An 11,266-nucleotide genomic window follows, 5' to 3' on the forward strand; every position below is an offset into this window, starting at 1 on the left:
AATAATCACCAATTTCACAGGAAATAGATGCTCCTTAGCTATATAAAGGAATGGCAGAATAAGCTCACCTTGCTCTTATTTTTTTCTCATTTTCTTGCATTTTCTTCAGATCTGTCTTCTTAGAGAAACTAATGCCTTAATGACTTTCTGGTAGCTGCAAGCCTTCTTTTATTTCAGCTAAATATATGAAAATGTATGCAAATTTAAATCAAGCTTAACCTAGGAGCTCTTGCAATATATTTAATGGAATTTCAAACCAATAAGGGAACTCTGATGCCGTCTTCTGTAAGAGCAAATATAATTACACAGTTAGGTTGCCTCCAAAATTACAAAACAAAAGGGCATTTTTAAAACTTCAAATTTGGTGTGGGGTAGTGTTTTGCTTTTTCCCAGCTGCTAGTGTAATTCTAAAATCTTTGTATTTCTCCCAAATCTGCTTCCAAGCAACACCTTTGCATGGGGCTGTGGAGCTAGTGGAGTTAGTCTACTCTGACTCATAACAGCCTTTCTTTTAACCAAAATTTGAAAAACAGTTGGGTCCCCAAGGCTGAAAGCTAACTCAAGCTTTGTGGCAGTTGTGGAGGGATGGAGTTGAAAAAGATGTCTAGCCACCAAGGTCTCTCACCAGATTTCTTCCAGTTTCTCCCCCACCCCCTTCTTCTCCCTGCTCTTCTCTTCTCTCTCTCCTAATTTCTCCTCTCTGATTCTCTAAATTTTTAGAAATTAGTAGAGGAAGCATATTTCTCAATATTTCCCTCGCACTGCCAAGGAAGCAGGATAAAAAAACGATTCAAAGAGTTGTCAAGGGGCAGCGTTAGGCAGGCATGGTGTTATGAATGCTTTCCCTTCTGTCTACTGGGAGTGGGGGAGTGGGTTTTCAGTGTGTCGGGGCTGAGCATGAAAGATGACTGTGGGCTTCAGCAAGCAGCTCCTCTGGCATAGTGGAGAGACCTCTGATGGAGACTGGCAGGGAAGCCAAGATAAAGCCAGGTTTCCAATTAACCAGCAAACTTCAAACTGAAGGAGTCTTCAGAAGATCACTTTAAGATTTACATTCCAAAACCTTCATACTCTGAATCAAAATTTTAAGAAAAAAAAAGGGGGGAGGGGTATCGTTTTCCTAGAGCTTTTTAGTTTCTTATAAATGAAAAATAAGTGAGCAACATATACTGGAATAGCTTTTATTGGATCATGGAAATTTTATTTTGGGTTCTGACCTAAGACATCCCTCTTTGCTCAAAGTTTGCAGCTGCTTTTTTATTCCCCCCACCACCACCACACATTAACCCAAACACTAACTAAACCGGAATTCTTCCATGCATTAAGATCAAAATGATATTTTAATTTGTTTTCTTTATTTGTTTTAATTTAAATAAACTAAAAAGCGACCTGAAACTGAAGTTAGTCTCCTCGCTGCCCCTCCATACAAATATCTACCTTCTATTTATTCTCTGCCACTAACAGCCATGTAGTCTCCGGGAGGGGGGAAAGGGTTAACTAAAAGAGCCGCTGCCACTCTGAGCTAGGCAGCCAATGGAGCCTAAAGATTGATTCACTTCCTGCTTGGGTCTCACTGAAACTCCCGAGCTTCGCCAGCCTAATTTGGAAAGCGAGCTCGGCCTCCCGCACCACCATTGGCTGTGTTTATGCCTGGCCAGGCCAAGTCGCACTGCGATTGGCCTTGGCGGGTGCCGGTAACCCGCGCTAGCGGCTTTGGTTCCCCCGCACCATAGATGTCAAAGGCTGAAGCTGCTCCCTTTGCCACATTATAACTAGTAGAGGATCCTCATCGACCATGGCCACTGCTGCCTCGAATCCCTACAGCATTCTCAGTTCCAGCTCCCTCGTCCATGCGGACTCTGCCGGCATGCAGCAGGGAAGTCCTTTCCGCAATCCTCAGAAACTTCTCCAAAGTGACTACTTGCAGGGAGTTCCCAGCAATGGGCATCCCCTCGGGCATCACTGGGTGACCAGTCTGAGCGACGGGGGCCCGTGGTCCTCCACATTGGCCACCAGTCCCCTGGACCAGCAGGACGTGAAGCCAGGACGCGAAGATCTGCAACTGGGCGCAATCATCCATCACCGCTCGCCGCATGTAGCCCACCACTCGCCCCACACTAACCATCCGAACGCCTGGGGAGCGAGCCCGGCTCCAAACTCGACCATCACGTCCAGCGGCCAGCCCCTCAATGTGTACTCGCAGCCAGGCTTCACCGTGAGCGGTATGCTGGAACACGGGGGACTCACTCCACCACCAGCTGCTGCCTCCACACAGAGCCTGCATCCAGTGCTCCGGGAGCCTCCAGACCATGGTGAGCTGGGCTCGCACCACTGCCAGGACCACTCCGATGAAGAGACTCCAACCTCTGATGAGTTGGAACAGTTCGCCAAACAATTCAAACAAAGAAGAATCAAGTTGGGCTTCACGCAAGCCGACGTGGGGCTGGCACTGGGCACACTGTATGGCAACGTGTTCTCGCAGACTACCATCTGCAGGTTCGAGGCCTTGCAACTGAGCTTCAAGAACATGTGCAAGCTGAAACCTCTACTAAATAAGTGGCTGGAGGAGGCTGATTCGTCCACAGGAAGCCCGACCAGCATTGACAAGATCGCTGCTCAGGGCCGCAAACGCAAGAAGCGAACCTCCATCGAGGTGAGTGTCAAGGGCGTACTGGAAACGCATTTCCTCAAGTGTCCCAAGCCTGCAGCGCAGGAGATCTCCTCGCTGGCAGACAGTCTCCAGTTGGAGAAAGAAGTGGTGCGTGTCTGGTTCTGTAATAGAAGACAAAAAGAAAAAAGAATGACTCCGCCAGGGGATCAGCAGCCACACGAGGTTTATTCGCACACGGTGAAAACAGACGCGCCCTGCCACGATCTCTGACTGGAGGAAGCAAGGAGGTGGCCCGCTGCACTGGGAGCAGTGCTGATACAATTCTCTCTTTACCTTCCTTTCAGCATTACATCCTTTATTATTGCTATCTCTCTAGCTTGCTAGCTCTTTTCTTTCACAGGGGTTTCTAACTTCTTATGACTTATGTTAAGAAAAGAAACACACACATACACACACACACACACACACACACACACGCAGGCACAGGCGCGCGCGCACATACACACACACACACACACACACACGCACGCGCGCGCGCACACACACACACACACACACACGCGCGCGTACACACACACACAAGCACACACACACACAAGCACACACACGCACACATTCGGGCTTCTCAACTCTGAAACACAACTATATTAAGAATTCCAGGTGGGGACCCTGTATTCCCTGCTGCCAGGACAATTTCCCTCCAACCTTTTTCTGCTGATCAATATATATTGTTTACTCTGAGTAAGATTTGTTTGGTTGCTCCTCTCCAAGAAGGGCAAGGAGCTGGGTAACGGGTGGGGGCGGGGGAGGGTGGGAAGACAGATGTGTGCCTATGAATAACCTTTCAGCGCCTTGGTTATAGCAGCTGTATTTCAGGTGAAATCTGTTTTACAATAGACTAGTTTTGCATTTTTTTAAAACTTCTATAGCGTTTCTAAATGTCTGCGGTGTTTTACTACAAGCTGTACACAATATTTGTGAGATAATTTGTATCTAATCGACCACTCCACATTATTATTGCTATTATTATTATTTCTTCATTGAGCTGATGGGTTTTTAATTGCTTAAAAAGGGAGGGGAGGCTGGAAGGAGGAGAGAGAAAAATGCTCACCTCCTGCACTCCCACACTTGAGGAGAGGATATGGTGGAGAAAGTTGTTGATGTTTCTATTTTTTCCTCACACCCCCCCCCCCCGGACTGAGTGCCTATATGGGCAGAACAAGCAAACTGAATGGGTTTGCAAAGTAGCCTGAAGGCTATTTCGCTGCTTTTTTGCCCCCTCCCCCGACTTTCACGGAACTGTGGAGCCCTGGAAGGCTTCCACAGCGCAGATCCCGGTGCCCCAGAAGGATTCAGCTGTGGCGCGAAGAGGATTCTGAATTCACCAAGGTCGTGAATGCCTGTGTGTGAAGTTTCCCACAGGCCGCCAGCTTAGTCGGGTTAACAACCTGCGCTACCCTATGTACACTCTCCTAGATGAAAGACTTGGCCTTCACAAATGGTGGCTTTCAAAGGAGACCACTACCCAAAGACGCTGGCGCCCGATTGGGCCAGCGCCTCCCAATTCACCTCCAGTTCGCCGCTCGCTCTCAGGGTGAGAAACACTCTCGGTAGGGTGGTGAGGGGCTAGGCATCTTCAGCTTCGTGCGCAGAGACAATAAAATAATTTGCAAAAGTCACGAAGATTCTGGTCCAGCCGCACACCACCTCCTCCCTCTTGTACATACCAAGGTCTGAGTGAGCTCTTAGGGAGCCCCTCTCAGTGTCTTTGACAAGCACAGCTGGTGGAAGCCCAAGGCGCAGATCGAGCGAGCTAGCGAGGCTAAGTTTATGCTTTTTTTTTTCTTTTAAAAATCTGTGTGTATGTATTTCTGTGAGTGTGTGGTGTGCGCGTGCAAACGTATGTGTGTAGATAGAGCTGTGTGTACCGTATTACTGTATACAAAAAAGAAAAAAAACCTAAAAAACAAAAACAAAAACAACAAAAAAAAAACTCCTTAGACTATGTAGAGATCCCAAAATGAAGCGGTTGCCGTGGCTTTATGGCTAGCTTTCTCTCGTGTCCACAGGACAGGTTCACAGGTGCACCTCATCCCCAGCAAGCACTGTGTGCTGGCCCAGTGAAGCGTCCATGCCCAGCCAGCCAGAGTGCCTGACCCTAAGGGGATCTCGCCAGGCTGATCTCAGGATTCAGCTTGCCGGGCGCAGCTGTGGTAGACAAAGCTTCAAACTACCTAAGGACCAGAAAACCTTGTGCCCCTTGTGTAAGATGCGCTAGTATGGGCTGCCAGGTTGACCACATTGTGTCTCCCCTAGCCGCAGGTCAAAGAGCATATATTAACTCAAATTCCAGATCCTTTCTTTTGCTATTTTTTTTCTTGGTCAAGCCTCTACATTCTTAGTTTTAGGCTTTAGTTCTGTGATTTTATTTTGCTGTTCAATTCATGTTTCACAAATGTTCAAAGGGGGTGGGTTATTTGTTTTTGTTTTTTTCTTTGCAGTTAAACGCTATGGTTCAAACCTGAGTTAACCCAAATATTTCTGCCGACTTTATAATTGTACAGTTTTGTATATTAAACGTTTTTGAAGTTATTAATTTAAAAAGATCATTTAGTTTATTCATTTAGTAACTGATGTATAATAAACGCTATTTTCATTAAGAGTTGCTTTTTCAACTATTTTATTCAAATTGCCTATTGCAGTTCCCAACGATTATTTATTTTCAATAAATTCTGCATTGTGTTTAAATGGAAATTGTTTCAAAGATGAGTTGGGTGTCAAAAAGAAAACAATTCGCTGTAACGTTTGATGTGAGCAGTTTTAGTCAAGGGGTTTATATTGACGCAATATTTTATTGTTGTAAAAGATTTAAAAGGTTTAAATAAAACATTTTTCCAAAAAAAATCATGTTTTCTTCTTGTGGCCTTCATGTGCTGTGTGTGAAGTGGAGCATTTAAAGAAGCACATCTTGGGTGAGCAAGGCATTTGCTTTGCTTCCAGTTAGAAACCTTTAGTGTTTGTATTGATTCTGGTTACTATTCCTTTGACGTTTGCCCTTTGGTTCAGAAATATACTCTCACACATAATACCTATTTGTGCACTCATATTCATGTGCTAAAGCAAAATGTACTCCTCAAGGGTGGGAAGACTTGCTGGGAAGAATACTGGCAAGCCAGGTCCAAGAGTATTTCCTTAGTGTTCTCTGAGAGCATAATGTCTTTGTCAACCAGTGTTTTCTACTCAGATCCCCATTCTGAAATTATACCCAAACCTTCCCTAGACTTGTACGTTTCTTATATTCCCTTATCCCTCTTCTTTCTCCCCACTCCTGACAAGCCCTTCTAGTAAGGGACCTGGATATGTTTTTCATGTAAGTGTTAGTGTTCATCTTAAGGTGCTCCCTGGGTCCAGAAACCTCAAACAAATTGTGTGTTTCAATCCCTATCTATCTGGTTTGTAAGAAGAAAAAAACAAACAAACAAAAATAGTAAGGATTATAAGAGAACTGTGAGAATTTTGATTTATTATACTCATCTTTCCACTCCCACATATAATTTTAAATATATTATTGATTTCATAAATCCTAACAAAATAAGGGACTGCTACCTGTAGTGGCAGCTAAAGGGTAGTGTGCCAACTATGAGACAATTCCACTTTAAGGACAAGCATGCTTTGTTCAAACTTTTTTTTTGATTGGTGTATTTGAAGAAATAAACAAAATACAATTTCTGGCAATAGGTACCCCCGTTCAACTCATACTCTGATATAGATATTCCTCTTAGACAAATCATAATTGTTTAATCACTTTATTTAAAAGGTAATTATTATGATATATGTCTTGACTTTTTCAGATTGCACGATTATTTATAGCTGTATAGTAAAACACAGAAATGTGACTGTTTTCTATGAAACATGCCACATGTGGTGTGTATATTCATGAATATATCCCCTTTATACAAAATATTGTTTTAAAAATCATTTTATCTATGTTCATGTGTGTGTGTTCATGTGTATGCCACATGTGTGTGCATGCTAATAAAGGCCAGAAGATGGTGTTTGATCCCCTGGAGTTAAAGGTAATTGTGAGTCACCAAACATGGGTTCAAGGAGGCAATCTGGAGTTCTCTAGAAGAGGTGGAAGCTCTTTTAACCACTGAGTCATCTCTTCAGCCCCATAATATTAATTTTATAGAGTTATATCTACAAGTACAAAATGTATACTAATAAACCAATTGGTTCTATTTTGATTCATAGAAACTATTTCTTATTCAACATCCTATAAAAGAATTAATAAAATATAAAGTTCATTTTCTTATTAAAAAACTGGATATAACTAACTTTAAGTGAATGTTGAACTCTATATTATGTCATATGGAGAAATTTTAGGAGGTAGTTATATGAATATATAGACATAGAAATTACATATATATATATATATATATATATATATATATATATATATATATATATATATATATATATATATATATATATATGGATTTCTTTATTGAATTTTGTCCTTCTAAAAAATAACCATAACAGTGGTCTTTTATGATGACCTTCTTATCAATCTCTCCAATGGGATTGATGCTTTTCAATAAGATTTTCCCTGTCTTTAGGTGGTTGCTTTTCTAGATTCCCACCAAGGCCTTTGCAGAAAGAGCTTTTGCCTTAGTTTCTTCAGGCTTTCACAATTGTAGCTCTTTCTTAGGAAGAACTAATGGATATAAAGGAGCAGTAACAGTTAATTATATCTAACATTATAAAGACAAAATTTTTATCTCCAATAATATGTTAGAATAATAAAACATTTAGAAATTATAAGGGGAACTAAGGTGAGACTAGACTGTGCAGGTGTCACACGTGTAAATAAAGATTAAGTAACTTCAACATATCTACACATACATACAGAGACTAATTGTCTATATACTTCTGCAGAAATAACAAAAGGGAAAAACTACTACATTTTATAAATTATTTCTCTATCAACAAAAAGAGGAAAAATACTATCCATGGTTATTAGTAGTTTATCTTTAAAAAGAACCAGATTGCGACAGTTATTGCCTAAATTAGTACATGAGCAATATTTGTCTTTAATAAAATCAAGCACTGTTCCTTGAAAATATTTAACATTCAAGATTTTTCCTTGCTCTTTTGCTAGTCTGCCATTGTTGCTTTAATTGTTTGTAGTGCTTAGTGCTACAAGTTGAACATATGTTTCTGTTCCTAAAATATCTTTTGTATGAAGAAGAGATGAGACCAAGGAGGAGAACAAGAATGTAAAAAATAACAAGAGGTTGAAAGTAGTTTGAAAAAGAGAAAAGTGTATTTCTTCCACTTCTCAGATCTTTTAAAAGACACATATGGAACCTCCAAGTTGTGGAAATCATTCCATGACTTGGTGGTTAAAATCCAAACATGTGTGACTTTCAAAAACCCAAAAGTCCCTTAAGAAGAAAAAGCAACACTGTAGAAATCATTGATATCATTCACACTTATGTATTCTGTAAAATAAAAGTAGAATATTCTTTAGTCATGTTCCAGACAGTATTTTAATGTAGTAACCCTCCAACTTACTCACTTACAGATGTTAATTTTTATAGTATTAACAGAAATGAGTACACAATATATTGAAATTCAATTAAGGCTTTTACAGATAAAATGAGATGAAGACGCCTTTTTAAAAGAGCATTGATGGGGAAAGAAGCATGAATGGAAGAAGATTTTGAAATTTATGTTTTAAACTTACATTTAAAAGAACATAGCCCCAAAATCCAAATCCAGTTAACTTCTGCCGCCTCTGAGACATGAGGAAGAATAACATCTATGAACCAAAAATACTTCTGTAAATAAAATGCAGAAAATTAAATCCCATGTGTATTGAAATGGGGTGACATTTGTTCACCATCATTTCTTTCATTGATACAAGCATAGAATTTACACCTATTTACACACTACATAAGTAATTAGTTTGAATATTGTTTTCTTTTTACAAGATTACTTGTTTACCAAGAAAGTTGATTCATTCAACTATAGATAAAACCTTATTAGAACATATTTTCACCTTCTAAAGTAAGAAATTGATTAGCTTATTTTGAGGTGAACTAAACAAAATTTAACATGTTTATAGACACATACCCCAAACCATAAATACCGACATCTCTTATATTCAAACCCTTCTCTATAAACCAATAAACACAACACAGGCTGTCCTCAAAGAGAAGGACACTGATAAAATCATTAGATATGAGTTTTCATTTTTCTAGATGCACAAGGTGTGGCTCCATTACTCCTGTATAGGTAACTGAAATGAGGGAAAAAAGACTTCAGTTCATAAAAACATTGCTAAGTCTATAAAATATCAAAAACCTAGTTTCACTGATCCTCCCTTTAATCCAACACACACACACACACACACACACACACACACACACACACACACACACTGATTTACCACCTTGTTTTGTTATATTGTTAGCAATGAATATGATTTCAGCCATTCCTGGAAATAACTTGATCATAAAACATTTTAATATTATTTCCCATTTAGATTAGCTATTTTCCTATATTATAAAACCACTAAATATGGCTGATTCTCATATTTATGTAGTCCTTCCTCTTTCTACCTTTCACCAGCATAGAAATAGTTTTTTAATGTAAATTTGTAAGGCCTCAGTGAGAGGGTATGCACTTGGTCCTGTGAAAGCTTGATGACCACAGAGAAGGAGGATGCTAGAGGGGAGAGGTAGGAGTAGGTGGGTGGGTTGGGGAGCACCCTCTTAAATATGAAGGGGAGGGGGATGTGGTGTTGGGCTCATGGAGGGAGGACAAGGAAAGGGGACAACATTTGAAATGTAAACAAATGAAATAATTAATAAAAAAGATACATATTAGTATGCTCCCAAAACGTTAAAAGTAAATTCATTGTACACAATTTATTTTGATAAAAGTTTTCACTCTTATACTGCCTCAAGATTAGTGCATATAACACTAGACTCTAGGAAAGATTAGTGATTTACATAATATTATTAAAGCTTAGAAATTAGATTTATTATAACCAGATATGATAGTTTATTAGGCTTCAAGTAATATATAATTACAAGCCACATAAAGAACTGTGTTTGGTGGAACTGTTGCAAAGAATAATACTAATTTTCTTAATGTTTTATCACTTTCAGACTACTTATCATGGTGTTGATAGTAACCATAGCTAAGTAGTATTAATTTTGGTTACAAATCTATTGCCCCAAAGCATATGAACTCATATAGAAATTATCAGAACCAAAGGTACCATTGTATTCCATAGGTGGTATAAAAAGTGAAGGGAAAACTCATATTTGTGAGATGTGTTAGTAGGGCCTCTGAAGAACAGTACACAGTAGTCATTGTTAAAGGGTAAGCTTTAAAGTGCTCTGTTCACCTATGAACAGCAAGCAATTCTCTACAAACTCCACCCTTCCATCACAAAAACAAAAACAAACAAAGAAGCTGAGTGTTATAATCTGAAAGTTTAAATTCTGAGTCTCTGATTGAGTTGAGAATGCTTGAAATTATAAATAAACTTACTTTAATCCCCTACATTTCACTTGCTATTCCAAGGGAAATATCCCAAATTCCTCCAAGTTTTACATAAAAAGTGAAACTAGTTTTTGTTTTGTTTTGTATTTTAAAAGTAGCTCTTTTATGTCTCCTGAGTCCTCTTCCTACCACTAGCCATGGATGACTAGGCAGTGTTTACAGATGTACCCACTAGCTTTCCAAGGGCAGGGCTGCAAGACAAAGAGCCTGTTTTCCACCCAGAGAACTCCAGCCTTTTGCCTGAAGTGGATGTTCAAGCCTTGTAATATGTTTTACCAATTAATATGCTGCTTCTGCACGACATAGATTGAAGTCTTCTGTTGAGCCAGAAAACTCCTTTTATTTTCATCAATGGATTAAAAATTTACTGGAATAATTGCATATTTTTTAAAATGCTAAACTTAAAATTATTTTTTCCACTATCATATTTAAGGTTTACTTAGAGAATGCTGTAAAACAATTAAAATAAAAACAGTAGTACCCTTTCAACTTTCTAGTATAATTTTCCTCTGTAGGCAACCTTAAGAACTTAGGACAGGGTGCCCACACTATGCTTTTCAATGGCCAACATGCAAATCACACCAAAATGATCACTTCGGGCCACAGAAAATGACCACACACAATCTGTGCAAGAAGCTCATTAGTATCAATAGACACCTTATGCACAATTGAAGGGCACTCTATGCTATGGGTTTCATTCATTATTGTGAGAGAGTATCGAAGTATCAAAAAAGTATCAAAGCTCACAGTATAATCCCACAAATTAAACTCCTGTGACATAGGTGAAGAAAGCAAATGAAAAGCATTCATGCACATATAATAAATATTGGTTAAATTTGTCTTTAAGCTTTTAGAAGAAAAACACACATAATTTGGTTATAGAAAACACAGGGCCCCCAATGGAGGAGCTAGAGAAAGTACCCAAGGAGCTGAAGGGGTCTGCAACCCTATAGGTTGAACAACAATATGAACTAACCAGTACCCCCAGAGCTTGTGTCTCTAGCTGTATATGTAGCAGAGGATGGCCTAGTCGGCCATCATTGGGAAGAGAGGCCCCTTGGTCTTGCAAACTTTATA

General features: G+C 39.6%; 1 protein-coding gene across 1 annotated transcript; it reads left to right on the top strand.

The window, feature by feature from the left end:
- Positions 1-1,726: 1,726 nt before the first annotated feature.
- Positions 1,727-3,089, top strand: Pou3f4 (POU class 3 homeobox 4). The gene has a single exon (XM_029534505.1). The coding sequence runs from the start codon at positions 1,796-1,798 to the stop codon at positions 2,879-2,881; it is 1,086 nt and encodes a 361-aa protein (XP_029390365.1). The 5' UTR covers positions 1,727-1,795; the 3' UTR covers positions 2,882-3,089.
- Positions 3,090-11,266: the final 8,177 nt, after the last annotated feature.

This window comes from Mus pahari, chromosome X (assembly GCF_900095145.1).
Source record: "Mus pahari chromosome X, PAHARI_EIJ_v1.1, whole genome shotgun sequence".
NCBI lineage: Eukaryota > Metazoa > Chordata > Mammalia > Rodentia > Muridae > Mus > Mus pahari.